Source organism: Lichenostomus cassidix, chromosome 5, assembly GCF_008360975.1.
Source record: "Lichenostomus cassidix isolate B80296 chromosome 5, HeHo_3.0, whole genome shotgun sequence".
NCBI lineage: Eukaryota > Metazoa > Chordata > Aves > Passeriformes > Meliphagidae > Lichenostomus > Lichenostomus cassidix.
Genome location: NC_139486.1, coordinates 22,006,411 through 22,021,922, shown reverse-complemented (window position 1 = coordinate 22,021,922; position 15,512 = coordinate 22,006,411). Strand labels below are relative to the sequence as shown.

The 15,512-nt window shown below is 46.1% G+C and overlaps 1 protein-coding gene across 3 annotated transcripts; it reads right to left on the bottom strand.

The window, feature by feature from the left end:
• Positions 1-2,069: 2,069 nt before the first annotated feature.
• ANGEL1 (angel homolog 1) lies at positions 2,070-13,372 on the bottom strand. 3 transcript variants are annotated; one of them, XM_085061713.1, is made up of 10 exons: positions 13,279-13,372; positions 10,512-11,102; positions 9,775-10,001; positions 9,132-9,201; positions 8,299-8,732; positions 7,498-7,624; positions 6,523-6,633; positions 5,290-5,359; positions 4,706-4,863; positions 2,070-3,758 (listed from the first exon to the last, which is right to left on the bottom strand). In XM_085061713.1, exons 1-10 carry the CDS (start codon positions 13,355-13,357, stop codon positions 3,589-3,591), a joined length of 2,037 nt encoding a protein of 678 aa, XP_084917839.1. In that variant the 5' UTR covers positions 13,358-13,372; the 3' UTR covers positions 2,070-3,588. The 3 variants fall into 3 exon arrangements, with proteins under 3 accessions (XP_084917839.1, XP_084917840.1, XP_084917841.1); XM_085061714.1 differs by lacking the exon at positions 13,279-13,372 and adding an exon at positions 12,788-12,923; XM_085061715.1 differs by lacking the exons at positions 2,070-3,758; positions 4,706-4,863 and having other exon boundaries at positions 5,303-5,440.
• Positions 13,373-15,512: the final 2,140 nt, after the last annotated feature.

Sequence of the window (15,512 nt, the reverse complement as noted above, 5' to 3'; positions counted from 1 at the left end):
TTGTCAAGTACGCATTTGCCTCTACAGCTGCAAGCTCCTGCAGCTTAGGGGGCTGCTAGCAGGGGATGTACACACACTGCCAGTGGTCTCTGGCATCAGCTCCCCTAAGCACAAGTTTTTGAAATCTACATCACTACCGAGGTGATGTAGTTGGTAATTACCTCTGTGATACCTTCCCTTTCTGAGCATTGGAGATACTGCTGTTCTACTTTCATAACCATTTACAGATCCCTCTGTAATTCATCAGAAAACTGTGTTAATGACAACTTGTCATGCATTTAGGTCCGGAGCTAAGAGTTACATCTGGAATCTCAGTTCTGCATCCCATTACACAGGCTCTGATTATGTCTCTGGGTGCTATTCTTAAAGCATCACAAACCACATTATTTTCTCCCAACAACTATATGCTAGTAGCAATTTTACAGTTAGGAACTTTCTACCCACCCCAACTCCAAACTTCTCTTATAATCCCACAGAGTTAGAGGCATTCACAGGACCCCAGATCCTTTTGATATTAACTCCCAATTGCCCTAGAACACAGGGTTTTTTCGTTTCCTGAAACAGACCAACTCCATAAGGGTCTATACTAGAGCTTCCAGGACAGAGGTCAAAACAAACACAGCAATCAAGTCTTCAACTCTCTCTGTGTCTCTGCAATCACTAGCAATGGTCCTGCATTTCTGCCATAGTTTCAGCTATGAGTGCCCAACAAAGCTTGTGTAAGCCAGGGCTTAGGGAGCTGCAAGTCACCCTGGGAGCACTATAACCTCCAGAAAGAAGAGGACTTGTAGGCATTGTCCTGGGGTTTCTCAGCACATGACTCCAACATTCAAAAACTTACCCATTCCAAGTGCATACCATATTATTTCATGCATGGAAAGGGAAAGCATTAGTTTGACCTGTGCAACATTAGATTTTCCAGCAAAGTATAGCTGGAACTTTAAAACCTCCCTGAGATGCTTCCATGCAATTTGCCCAAAAGTCAAGGCTTTGGTTTACATAAAATAGAAAAAGCACTTATGATGTTAGAACACAGCTCCTCCACCTGAGTTACATGCCAGGGCTGGCAGGGTGCTTCAGCCAATTCATTTGCTGGTATATGATGCACAGCTGATGGGTCTCAATGAGGGGACAGGCAGCTTTCACACACACACCCCTCATCAACTGACTGACCATCAGAACCAGCCAGCAATTACAACGGAAGCAGATAGCTAAAGTTGTAAGTGCCAACTCCATGTGTCACAGAACTTTTTGTTGTGCTTTTGGCTGGTTGTTGTTAAACCTTTAGTGTCTTCTAAGCTGCCTCTTACAATGTTAACAGCAGGAGGGAGTCATCTGCAACCAGGCTGCCTTCTGGCAACCTCTTTTTGAGCCAGCTAGAAAGCAAAGCTCTCAATTCACCCTTTCATTCCCTCCATTTATAAACACAACCACTTACAAAATCAAAGTAAAAGTGCTAGCAGAAATCAGTCTAACTGAGAGACACACACAGTCACATAAACGCACACCTCTTCATCCCTCCCCATGTACCAGTGCCATGCCAGAACTATTACCTAAAGGCACAATTATTCACCCCCCTCTAGATTGCTGTTCACTTACAGAAACCTTCAACTGGTAACAAAAGCCATCCACACATTACCAGACAAATACCAACATCTGGCAGGGCAAGAAGGGAATATGCAGTCCTTTCATACTCGTAAGGGCACAGAACACAACCCCCACACACATACCCCTTGTTTTTGTGGTTTGCAGAAGTGAGCTGTAGAAGATTAGCAGTATTGCTTTCTTTGGGAGGAGGAGGGCAGGGGTTCCTGAATGCAATTTTTATTTTTTTTTTTGGGGGGGGGGGTGGAGGATGGGGAGGGGCAAGAAAAGCCCAAGGCCAAAGAATCCACCTCTGGGATTTAGGGAGACAACAGTTAGGCTCACTTTTTCCCTCTTTTCAACCCTCATTACTTTCTTGTGTGGAGAATTTGCCCTCTTTCACCTCCCAGCCAGCAAAACCTTGTTGAGCAAGTCTTCAGAGGGTTCAGCTGCCAGAAGTAAAAGGTGCTGCAGTTACTTTGGGATATTTTCTTAGATTCGCAGTGTTTTATTTTTCAATAAAGAAAGTAACATTTAAAACATCAAAGTTCCTCAATACAGAACATGAAGAACAAACAATGTTTCAGCTCTCCTGTACCTTTCCACAAAAACCTGAGATGGGACCAGATTGCCCGACTCATTTGTGAACAGAAGACTGACAATGTTTCTGCCAATATTGTTCCCATCTCTTCGGGAAAAACTGAGCGCCAAATGTCAGGCTGAACAGGGGAAATTACTTAAGAACAGCTACAGCTCTGCTGCTTTTGTACTTGTCAAGCCACTGGTGACAAAAGCACACTGATAGGACACCAAAGGTACACTGGCATCCAAGTGGCCAACAGTCTGGCTCCAAGTTACACAGCCCTCCCCTTCCTCCCAATGCATGTCATGAGACAGGAGCTGGTCCTAAGGGTTCTACCTACCTAAACATGGTGGGTCCAGAAGAAGGATGCAGAATGGACTTCAGTCTGGTGCAGGGCATGGATGCTACAGGTTGGCTATAGACCCCTGGCAGTCTGAATGCAATAGGGAGTGCACAGAGAAAAAGAGCAGGGCAAGTGACAAGTATCACCTCTTCCATCTGATGGCTCTGCTGACTCTCACATGCCTTCCATCTTCATCTCTCTTTTGGGATATCCAGTGTTATAGCTTTCTGGGGTTGTCATGCCTTACAGGGTAATTTTTTTCCACAGGATATTCAGATATTCACTGGGAGGATCCTAAATATTTTTCCTAAAAATGACAATTAGGTACCATTCTGAGACTGCTACAAAGGCAGGAAGCCTTCTCCAAGGCCTCTAGGCTTTTGCTGCAGTTCGAGAGCTGCTGTGGGTGGCTCTGTAGATCCCCTGGTTCCATTCCTGGCAATCCCATTCCCTGGTCCATTAGTCACAGCAGGAAGTTTCTTCGAGAAACTGTTACACCACACAAGCCCTTCTGTCAGCAAGTCAGCTCTTAAACATTATTAAAGCCATTTCTAAGCAGTTAGCAGATCCAAACTAAAAGGCAACACAACAACTAGCCCTGAAAGGACTAAGCTATTACTGAGAAATTAAAAGAACTACTGTTTTGGTGTAAAAGAGTATTGGTGTATACATCCCATGCTCCAAGGCAGCAATTAAACCAACCAGAAGCAGATAGCATTGCCCCTCTCTTTTCCAGGTCCTTGACAGGGACAAATAAACATGGGAGTTACGTTGCTACCTGCAGCACAAAAACATCTGCTAAACAAGGCAGTGGACCAAGGATCCCTTTAAGAGATGTTAATGCCTGAATACAACTGGAAGCCCACTGGAAACACAGCTCAGGTTTGCAGACACCCAGAAAATACCAATGCAAAACGCACTCCAACTCTCTCATCCCCGCTTTTAGTGAGGGTGCGAGGGGGAAAAAAAGAACGTTTATGGCATGACAAGGAAAAGTTTTCTTGCAAGCAGGTTGTGCAACCCAGAGCCTCAACTGCTGTATTCAGAACAGCTTTTCTTTAGGGAAAGGGAACCAACACTAACTCTCTCTGAGGCTGGAGATCTCCAAACCAAAGCTAGCCAGCAGGCAGAGATGATCAGATGAACAAAAAGGATTTGGTAAGCCATTTGCCATCAAGAGGACATCTTCAGAAAGAAGGGAAAGACGGCCAAGCAGCTTCAGTGCTCCATCCTTGTACAGCCTGCGACCTGACAAAATGGAAAGAAACATCAGCCAGAGACTGGCACCATAGATTATACACTCACAGAGGGGTGCTTGTCAATCCTTTCCTATTCTTGCCTTGATGAATGAAGACAGCCTGCACAAATACTACATGCACCTCTGAGCCTAGATGTGAAAGCATGAGCATCCTACAATATGGTTCATGGTATCATAAACTCCCACGCGTAGGAGGCAAGAATGCACTAAACTGACCAGGTAGTTGCTTATGCAAGAGGCTCCTTTCATACTACTGTGCCCTAGTAACCGCTTCTGATTCTCCCCCAAGGAGGAATTAATCTCTTCATTCCTAACCTGTTCCCCAAACTTGATTCTGACATGACCCAAATCAGCTCCAAGAGAGTTCCTGGATGCATTTTCATGCAGTCTTTCATCAACAGAACTCCTGTTTCAGGTAGCAGAGAGAAGGTGTCATTGTAAGTGAACCAGAGTCACCTCCTTCCAAGAACAGAATGTGGTCTCAGACAGACCAGAAGTCCAAGCCTTGAACTCAGGACCCAGCACTGCCTGTTACCGGGAGCACAAGTAAGATGTTTATACAGAAGAAAATAATCTCATCTGTTCTAGCTTCCTCTAAAGTCTACATGAACCTAAGTAGCCTCATTTTTTTTCACAGCAAAAATAAACAGTGTCTTCTTATGGTACATGAGCAAATGTTGCTTCCATCTTGCATATTATTTCAGACACCTCCTGCAGATCCACCCCAGCTTAATGAAATGCACTGCCCTACTTAATTCTTCAGGGGTGAGGAAACCCACTATCTTACATCTTGACACCATTTAAATGTTGTGTTTATAATAAGACTTAGCCCTAGAGAATTGCAGCCATAACTTTTAACTGAAGAAATACAGCTGCTGGCCTGTCTCACAGTCCTCTTCCAATGTCACAGAGGTAAGCCCTGCACTGCCGCACTCACCCGCCTTGTTCTCCACAGGCTCTGCTGAGTAGAAAATGTAATCAACAGTGGCTCCAAGCCCCATGGGCATCGTTGTGACCTCTGGGCGTCCCCTCTGTGGCAAGAAGTGGCTGTAGACGGAGGTCAGGTTGAGGCCATGCTGGATAACACCTGAACACCTGCACACAAACAGTCACTGTTTACCAAGGAAGGAAAGAGCATTATGTCTTTTTGGTACTGCAGTCACAGCTGAATGTTCCCTTGCTGATGCAACTGTCTAAACTATTTCTACTATGTGAGCACATAAAATCTTTCAAAACTATTCACTCCACTTACACCAAAGCAAGACAGACTGTGAACTTCGTCTTCAATACCCAGTCCTGTATATGCCTATGCCCTTCATTCTCAATCTCACCAACACAATGCTGACAGAGCAGCACCCAGCTGCTGGGCCAATCCTGGGTGGATCTAGCCCTTCCAGATAGCCCTCCTTACTTTCTTTCACTCTCACATTTATTTCAGTCTTTACTTCAGCTAGGTTTTCAGTGCTCAGGAAAACAAGACTGAGTCTGAAGACCAGGACCATTGAAGGTGCACCAAGTTACCTTGGGATGAATGGCTGGGGATCAGGGTCTTTCACCATAGCAGCAGGCTTGGGCCAGTGTGCAGGGCGGTCTGCAAAGGAGCAAAGAGATTCCAGCCAGACCTACACAGATCCCAGAACAGGCTGCTCATCCCAAGTCTGAGAAGCTTCTCCTGAAACAAATGAATCTTTTTGCCCAAGAAGAGCAGACAGCTTCCAGCCACAAGCATCTTAAAGGAAAATATCCAAAGGAAAGACCAGCTGTAAGACTAACAGGAACATCCTTAGAGCAGACCAGTGCAAACAACTGAGAAGTCATACTCTGTCCTGCTGAGGACATGGCCTTAAAGCATTTGATATTATCAAAGTTCAGGGAATTTCAATCTTTGCTCTCAAAGAACATTTGCTTGTCTTGGCCTACAGTTTACTCAAGGCAGAACAGAAATGGAAAAAGGAGAACCAGCCATGCCACAAGGCTCAAAGGTGCAGCAATGTCTACTGGGTACCAACTTCCAGAGACCTCTATATTGTGGACATTGAGTATCATTAGTCTTCAGGTTGTTCTCCATCACCAAAGTCTTCAAGCAGAAAAAATATATATACATGTGTGTTTCAGCTTAAAAGAAGCATGTAAGAAACAGCCTCAAAAAGAAGCTGAATCTCAGTGCATCTCAAGCAACACAGTAAGTGTGTATGAGGAAGGTAAGACTGTACTTCTCTGAGCTCTCATGGAATCTAATGAGAGTCACAGAAGGAACCCTTCTGCTCTTCCCTTTCCTCACCACGCATTACCTCCACCTCATGTTTTCCCTGAAATCATAGAATCATGAAATTATAGAATGGCCTGGGTTGGAAGGGACCTTAAAGATCATCTAGTTCCATTCCCTCATCCCGTGGACAAGGATGTCACCCACTATGTCAGGCTGCCCACGGTTCCATACAACCTGGCCTTCAACATTTTCCAGGGATGTGGCACCCACAACTTCTCTGGGCAACGTGTCCCAGTGCGTTACTGCCCTCTATGTAAAGACTTTTAGGGAATTTAAAAACTTTTCCCCTTGTCCCATCACAATATGCCTGTGTAAATACTCACTCTCCCTCTTTTTTTATAAGCCCCCTTTAAGTACTGGAAGACCACAATGAGGCCTCAGTGGGGCCTTCTCTTCTCCAGTCTCAACTCTCTCAGTATTCTTCACAGGAAAGGAGCTCCATTGAGCTAAGGAGAGTAAGAAGCTGAAAAGTCTCCCCTTAATACCTGGTTTAGCATCTGTCACACCTTCCAAGAGGACCAGCTGCGGTGGTCTTTCACAGGCAGCATCGCAAAAGCGGAACTGGAGCAGGAAGTCACGGCTGTATTCACGTCTCCCTGCAAAGTACAAGTTAAGAAAGTAACTGCAGCAAAGTCACATCTCCAGGGAACACCTATATGTACTTTAAACCTTTGGGCCTCTTAGACCTCTTTTGTTTGAGAGAGGCTTTTGTGCCCAAGCACTCTGATACCAATAGAAATCACCCAATAACCTAAATGTAGAACAGAACAGATGTGTAAAAGTAGAAGAACAGAGCACAGCTATTGCTATCCCTTTACAAATGCATGTCATGGTCAGCATTTAAGAATTTAAGAGAGCAAATTAAGAATATGCTCTCTGAGACACCACAAGTTCAAGGGAACTTCAAGCAGATCAGTTAGTGTGCAACTTAAGAAAATGTCTGCTGAAAAAGAAAAAGCATTTCCAGAGATCAGGTTGAATACAAGTTCTACCTTCAAGATTTTAACAAAAGCTCTTTTGCGTGGGTTCCATTTTTTTAATCCTCTCTACAGGTGCAGAGAACAGACATGATTGTAACTGGATCTTAGGAATGATTTCCTAACAATAGTTTGCAAATACTATCCAAACTCACACCCTCAAACATCTGCAGATGAAAGCTGTACCTGCTGAACATAGTTTACAACTGTGCAAAAGCATAAGTCTGGGAATATGAAAGAGATACATAGAGCAATTTTTACTGGTAGAGGAACATTTAGCTCCTGACAAGAGAAAGAAAATGGCAGAAATGAGGCTACAGCAATAGAGTCTGGAAAAATTATATTTAATTTGTATATGAAGTAGGAGAGAATCTTTTTCAAGTGCCTCATACAACACATGCCCAGGCAACTCAGAGAGACAGCAAGGCCCACAAACTGCCCATCCTCAGCAAACTCATGTTGTCAGTGCATACTGGAGATCACCTGGTTTCTTTGGCTGGCACAGAGTGACATACTGGCATTTGTCTGTTACACCCAGTGAGCTCGGCCACAGTGGGGCCAGCAGTTTCCGTGAATACAGCTGTTGGGAAAAGTCTTCCTGACCAGACACCTGCAAGAAGGCCAGAAAAGGAGAGCAACCATCAGTGACACGGAGCAAAACTTCTGCAAGCTATAGACAATGTACATATATAGACTTGCCAAGAGCAAGACAGGAGAATGCCCTAATAGAAATGTACGAGCTAAGCTATGCACAATGTGGCGCAGGCTTAATAAACCTTCAGCTGGAGAGGATGGATACAATTAGCTACAAGTCATCTCACAAGATACTTTGCAGGCATCTTATGGAACTGATGATTTCACTTGAAAGCCAGCAATGTATTTGATCACAGACACACAGTAAGAGGTAATCACAAGAGACTCCAGCATAGGTGCCCACTTCAAACTTTTTTCCTCATAAAATTTCTGTAACTCTTGGTGGAGTTGCACTCCCCTACACTTCCAGTCACCCAGGCACAAAAACTCTATAGGAAAGGAAAAAATTGAAATGAAGTCATCTATTATCACAAGTCTGTCTCAAGAGAAACCAAACAAGCAGTGATGGAAACAACAGGCACACACTTGTCTGCTTCTTTTCCCTGCAATGCTGAAGACATTGTTGAAGACTGCTGAATAACTTAATTCAGTATTAAAACTATTTCCTCACAAGAGAAAGACTGCAGCCATTCATTTCTCTAGCAGCATGCAATGCAGAGCTATTCAATCCCAGTTCTGGCTGGCAACTACCTTCCAGGCTGGCATCCCATGGTAGGAAAGTTCCCCATTCCGGATGAATTTGTAGAGTGGAGAATCAGGTACAGAGTTCAGGTCTCCACACAAGATGACAGGATAATAGCTGCCTTCAGTAGTTCTTGCAATTTTGTCAATCTCTGCTAGAAGCAAGGCCACCTGGGCCAGTTTGATATCTCCTCGACGGGGATTGAACAATACGTGAGTGTTGGCCACACACAAAGGACTGACTGCCTTCAGACCTAGGCCCTCTGGGAGCACAGGCTGTAGCAGCAGCACCAAGCCCACATTATCCCGATTGAGGATGTCCAGGCCAGGCCGGAAGTATTCTACTGGGCTGAGGCTGATCAGCTGGAACCTGCTGTGCTTATAGCACACTGCACATCCATCTGTCTTCGTCCCGGTTCTCCGTTTATAGAAGCATGCAAAGCCTGAAATGAAACCGTCATCTATTAAAAGGTTTATCCTGTCACTACCTCAGGCTTCCCCCATCAGCTGGGAGTTCAGCCAGCCTGTGTAGAAAAGGTTCCTGCTACATTTGGGTACAGCAATATACCCAATTCTGTTCCAGTAATCACCCTTTATTATTAATCACTGGGGGTATTTTCTCTCTCCTCGTCCTTCTAGGGCCCTCTGTTTTGTTACTTTCAACTCAGCGACATCAATTGCAAAAGAAAGGATAAAGGTCTAAGCAGATAATTCAGAAGTAGGGCCAGCAGCCACCTGGCAAACAGGAAGAGGTCTCTTGAAAGTGAGTGCTTTGAAGATGTTAACCACTGCTTGGCTAGTCCCATGAGCTGGATGTACAGACCCACAAAAGCAGGACATACCCATCTCCTTGAATGTGGGTTCCAGCTGCTCCCAGTAATGGTTCTCTTGCACTTCCTGGAGACACAAAACCTGGAAGGAAGGCAGAGACCTCACTCGCTCCACAAGTATTTGCTAGTTACCTTGTTTTGGGGAAGGAAGAAAGTGGAAAAGCATGCTCACATACCAACCCTCCAACCAGAAATGTCATCACCGTAATTCTGTCCTGTACTTTCCAGATGAAGAGCAATAACTTTCTGGATCACATTAGCTTATCATTCAGTCTTCCAGTGATGAGGCAAAAGTTCCTTCATCCCACAAAGAGGACTCAAAGAATAGGGAAATTCATGGAGTCCTCTTCTATGCAGGCTTCCCCTCCTGTGCTGCCTTAGAAAACTGGTCCTTCTTCCTCTACTTCTGCTGTTTATAGAAGTTAAGCCCTGCTATCAAAGTATGACTAGTTTCTACAATCAAAGCAAGATAGACACCAAAAAAATGGTCTGTGAAAGTCCTCAAACACTCTCAGCGTAATCAGTGCTCAGTTACCAAGTGGGTAGTACCTTCCTAGGACTACTCCCTATTTTTGACTTTTCTTAATACTGTTAGATCAAACAAGGAATTTAAATGCTGGTGACACTGATGTAGGGAGGGCTCAGTCATACTCACATCAGGATCCCAGTGCTGGATCTCCTGCAAAAGGTTTGGAAGGCGGTAGTTCCAGTTCAGGATGTCTGGATGACAGTGTTCATAGAGATCAAGGCCCTGCTCCACCAGGTCCTGGGCAAGGATGTTGTAGGACATGACTCGAAATTCAAAGAGAGAAGTGTTTTCTGAGATCTGCTCTAGGACACAGGGCTGGACAGAAAGATCCTCCCAGTCTCTCCATAAGATCTCTATATGCGGGAGACAAAAAGCAAAGTTACAGCCACACTGGGTACATTGCTGATACTTTGGCATGCCTGGGACCCAGAAAATAGCCATCCTCATTCCCTTAGCTAGGGCACTCTAGCCTCTGAGCAAACCCTCACCCACTCTGGTTTACAGATGCTCTTTCTGGATACCTTTGGTTAGTTGTCTATGGGAATGGCACAACACATGACCAGAGTCAAGCATACTGAAACACCAGACTCACTTTTCGGTGCTTTTTAGATTATAAAGCCAGCATTTGAGAACACTAGGAACATATATTGATATTCAGACCGGCCAGTCTAACAGCGCAGAAACCACCTGTGATCAGCCCCTCCACAGCAAAAATTCACTTTACAGTTTTCACTAGCAGATATTGTCAATTCTGCAGGACCAACCAATATCTTACTGAGAGCAAGCCCGGACACAATAACCTAACCACATTCACAACAAATGCCAATCTCAAACTAAACATTGGACTCAGAGCCATTACTGACCATGGTAGGGCATCTCTGTTGGGACAGGATAAAATGGCACCGCATCCTGAATGGGCTGGGCTGGGAGCACTGGTGGTGCTGTCTCTGTGTCACATGCTAAACTCCAGGCCAGCACAGCTGGGTCATCATTCAGCACTTCCACGTCACTACCAGCTGTCTGGTGATCTGTCTGTGGCACCTCAGCTGCCCAAGGGACACTGACTGCTGCAGTCACTGTTTCCTCTGCTGGTAATCTTGTCAGTTCAGCCACTGCACGATCTTGCAGTTCTGAAGAAGCCAAGGCATTTAGCTCTAAGAGCTGCTGATCACCACACTGGGTGACTTCTGGAGATGCATTCAGGTCACTGAGGCTAGTCATCAATAGCTCTGAACCTTCTAACCAGTCACTAGTGAGTGTAACTGATACTTTCCTCACTGCTGGAACACTCTCACTGGCTGGCAAATTCCCTGCTCCCTCCTCCAGCCACTGCTGGAGAAGGGCTTCTTGCTCTTCTGGGACCAATCTTCCTCCAGTTGCATCAAAGACACCTTCTATCTGGGTGGGCGGGCTCTTCGCCAGAAGCACATTCTTTCGACAGGTAAAGAAAGCATCTGTCATTTAAAAACAAAATCAAAATAAGACAGCTGGAAATGATTTCTCATTCATTCATTTCTTATCCCAATGCATTTTCTGTAACTCTGTGCAATGCAACCATTCAGTATAGCAACCCAAACAAATTACTTCCCTGAGGAAAAACAGTTACAGTCTGAATAATGTCCCCTGTCTCCTCCAGAATGCTAAGCCACAGTCCAAGTCCAGTTACATTAGTCAAAGTCACTGAAACTGCACATAATAGCAATGGCTTTATCAAATCTAGGGAATACAATTCTAACTCATACAGCACCACAGACAGTCAGACAAGCTGAAAGGCCTTGTGGAAACTATCAGCTCTCAGCAATATATGTAAAGGCACAGTCTGTAAAAGTTAGCTGATCAGGGCTGGGCTAAGCAGCCAGGCTCTTGTATATCACCACTTGGAGCAAGTCGCTTTCCAGGGACTGAGTACAAAATACTGGTCAGTTAAGAGAATAAAATATATCACAAGAACATGTTGTGGAAGAAAAAACATTGTGTTATTAAGAGATGACAAATGAAGACACAGAAGGACCAACCTATGCCTGATTAGAGAGAATATATGCACAGAAGCAGCCCTGGCAAGAATTACAGATCACCTGATCACTGACATAAGGCAAAAAAATAAAACTACTTTAAACTGTTTTTAATGTAACACTTGGATAAACTAATATTTGTGCAGAAAAGTAGAAAAAGACAGAGACTCCTTTCACTTGCATCTATACAAGAGATGGCATCTATGTTTTGCTATGAATTCTGCACAGGCACTAGTCCCTACTGCTGACTAGCAATTTCTGCTGATTACAAATCACTTTTTCTCTGCATCCCTGTCAGTCAGCCAGAGCAGTAACATACAGGAGTCAGCAACATCCATGTATAGTTTTACTATATCTTTTGTGTCAAAGTTTTCTGTATGTGTCAGAAACAGAGCTTTAAGAACCCTACTCCTCTCTGCTGGTTTGTAATTAAGTTTATGAATGTCAGAAACACCAATGCACCCAGGTAATGTTTCCACACACCACTAGCCAGGCATTGCTAGTGCCTACAAGAGCCTGTTTTTACACAACACGAGCTAAATTGGAGAGGAATCAGCTAGCTGTTCACTATGACCACAGACAGTGTGCCAGTCCAGCCACTGCTACAGGCCCGGGGACAAGTTCAGGCTGGAGGGTGGCTTTACAGCGGCACAGTGACCAGGGACTGAGAAGCAGCAGCAGGATCTAGGAAACTAAGTGAAATAGCGATGCACGCAAAGCCCAAGTCCATCCACGAAGTCACCCGCAGGTCCTTGGGGGATCACAGATCTCTGAGCACCCATCTCCAAAGCTGTCCGCAAACCTGGAGCGCAGGTTCGGGGCAGGAGCTGGAGCCCTGCGCACAGCGCAGTCTCCCTCTGCAGCACAACAGCCGGCAGCCGGTCCCTCCAAACACGCAGCTCCCCGCGCTACCCGGGGCCAGCAGCCCCGGCCCGGGACAGCAGCACCAGGCCCCACCTGCCCAAGGCCAGGGCCTCGAGGAACTCCGGGGCAGCCCGGACGACCCCGGCCGCTGTGCCGCATCCCCTCAGGCGAGGGCGGGGGGCGGCGAGGGACATCCCTGCCCCTGCGGGCCACCCCCGCCAGCTCCCCCTGCCACCGCCGCCGCCCGCCCGGGGCCGGGTTACCTCGGAGGGCCTGGAGAAGCCGCGCCGCCGGCAGCAGCACATAGCAGAGAACGGTGCCGATCATGCCGCCCGGCCCGGCCCGGCCTCCACCGCCCCCGGCCCGGCCCCGCCGCCGCGCCGGCCCCGCCTCAGCTACGGCCTCGCCTGTGCTGCGGCCTCACGGCGCGGGCTCGCCGGAGCCCAGCATGCCCAGGCACTCACCGCGTCGGGGCCCCGGGGCTGGCAGGCGGCTCGGGCCTGGCCTCCCCGAGCGCCGCTCCAGAACCGCCCGCTCCCGGGAGGCCGCGGCCCGCGGTGGGACGGCCCCGGCCGGGGTGGGGCCCTGCCTGCCCCGCTGTGGGGCAGGAGCGCGGCGGGGCCAGGGCCTGCGGAGGGCGCCGGCAGCCGTGCTGTGCCCGAGGGGGTCGCAAGCCGTGAGCCTAGGCTGCGTAACGGCTGCTTTTTGCCCCCCCCCCCCCCTGAAATTTGTGGTTTCAAACAAAAATTTTCACCTGTTCTCCAGAAATCCAAACAGGACAATTTCCGTGGGGTTTCCCCACCTCCCCCCCCCCCCGCCCCGGAAGCCACCATTTGCTCCAGATGAGTTAATATTTACACAAGCTTTTCGAACACCGTTGATGATAGCCAAGGTTTTGCAAAGCAGGTCTATGGGGCAGTGTCGATGGGGTGTGGGAGATAGCGCAGCAGGAGCGTGGCCTCGCTCGGTGCTGCTGAGAGGTCATCAGAGGTGCAAAATCACTCTTCAGCTGGCTGGGAGTCCCGTGCCGTCTGCAAGTTCAGATCCATCACATGTTGAAACTAGACTGTTGCATATGAAAGGCGAAGTCCTGGTTGAAGTCCAGGATTTCAATGTTTTCTTCATGCCACAATTAAATGTTTTCAGCATCTAACGGGAAACAGATTGAGCTGAGCACATTACACCTTTTTATAACAACTACACATTTCTAACGTGTAATCTCAATAGCCTTCTTCCAAACTCTTAAGATGGGTATCTGCAATGAAGTCAAGATTCATGTTATACCTGCCTTTTGCACTGATGAGTGCTGCCAAACTGTCCGTTTGATGGTGACCAGCTGCTGTCTCATGAGCTATAATTAAATTGAACACTTGGTGATGTGCGGGAAATCGTGCTGTGAAAAGCCAGTGTCCACAAAAGAGACAGAGGAGCTCTGCAACTTTATTCTAATAAAGGGAGACAGTCCTTGAGGCCATACCCCCTGGGGTCTGTCTCAAGTTTTTGGGAGGATGCAGCCTCCCTCTATTCTAAATTCCCAACTGCATGTTGCCCTCTTCCTTTCCTCATTAGCTGAGGTACAGACTTCCCAAACTGACTACTACATATTGTCCTAAAATTTAGAAGTTCAAATTGTCTGGATTCTGAAACTAACGCAGCTTGATATTCCTGAAGACATTATGGCCAGTTTCTAAGACATGAACACCCATTTCTCCTAAAATCCCCACAAGCATTCTTCTAGAGTCTGATTGGTCCTTTCAGATCGAGTTGTTTGTGAAGACATTAAGATCCATTTCTCCTTTCAGTGATTACCACAATGAGTGTCCATAGCTAGGATCTGAGATTATGTTATAATGTATAGTAATAAATAATAATCCTACCAATCTCTTTTTCAAATCCCTGGTTATAAACACCACAGACCATAGAAGCAGGGACTTGTCTCAAATCCCACAGATGTCTCTGGCAAAGCATTGGTCTCCCATCTCCTGTTGCAGTAACCAATCCAGCATTGGTTTCTAGTCAGAGAATGGAGAGTGTTCTCCAGAGGAAGGATCTGCAACATTAAGGGCTCATGACCGGGTCATTTAAAACCAGTCTGTTCCTTAAAAGGAAAGATCTAAGAAAAGATCTTCAGATCCAACACACATCAGAATAACCAGACTGAAATCAGAGAAGAATGTTAGCTGGTGCTACAAACAAGCAAGCTACTGTGGCCAAATAGCCACAGTTGTTTGGCCTACACTAGAAAAAATATTTACAAAGTTTGGCAATAAAATCAAAGTTGACAATGGTCATCTGCTTCAGGGTCAAGCCTTCCACTGGGTTTTGTGGCATTTTGTTCTTTATCCAAATATAACCCTTCCACAGTCTCCAATGACAAGGCTACTTGAGAGGTCTATGTAGAACCTAAGGGACTAAACTACTAAAATTATCCTATTATTGGGGAAATGGAAATATTTCTGAGTGTATGCATTACTTCTGCTCAACCTTTATCAGAAAGCCTCTTCTGTTACTGTTTTGGTTTTAGCACCTTAGGAAAAGTCACAAAGTCCTCAGTGAAAAATATGTAAAATAATAAGCACTGAACCACTTTTGGCACCAACAGTAATTGGTGGGATGAGTGAATACTTGATTTGAGGCCCCATTAAGTGCTGTCATGTTTACAAACCACACTTTATTACTGAACATACTGGAACTGTGGCAGTAGGGAAGTCTGAATCTGTTCCAGACTAAAAAGGTGAATACGTTCCTATCCTCATTTAAGACTGTAACTGCCATAGTCTGACATTATCATGAAATTGTACAAACTGGAATATGAACTTAAAGGAGACAAGAACTCTTAGCAGCAGCCTGGCATGACTCTTTGATATATTGGAAGGGGGACATTTCCATAGCCAAACTCACAGCTGTTGTTAGTTATTGTGAGCTGACTGGATCCCAGAGCAATGGGGTTGAGCTCTTCATTGCCCAGAGGCAGGGTGTGGGGGCAGC

Excerpts from the sequence above, each read along its gene's own strand:
- ANGEL1 (XM_085061713.1), bottom strand. The coding sequence starts at position 13,357 with ATGGTGGCTTCCGGGGCGGGGGGGGGGGGAGGTGGGGAAACCCCACGG. Across the intron at positions 10,002-10,511 it reads AACAGAGATGCCCTACCATG|AGATCTTATGGAGAGACTGG; the intron begins GTCAGTAATGGC and ends TCCCGCATATAG. Across the intron at positions 4,864-5,289 it reads CCCCAGCCATTCATCCCAAG|GTGTTCAGGTGTTATCCAGC; the intron begins GTAACTTGGTGC and ends GTTTGTGTGCAG.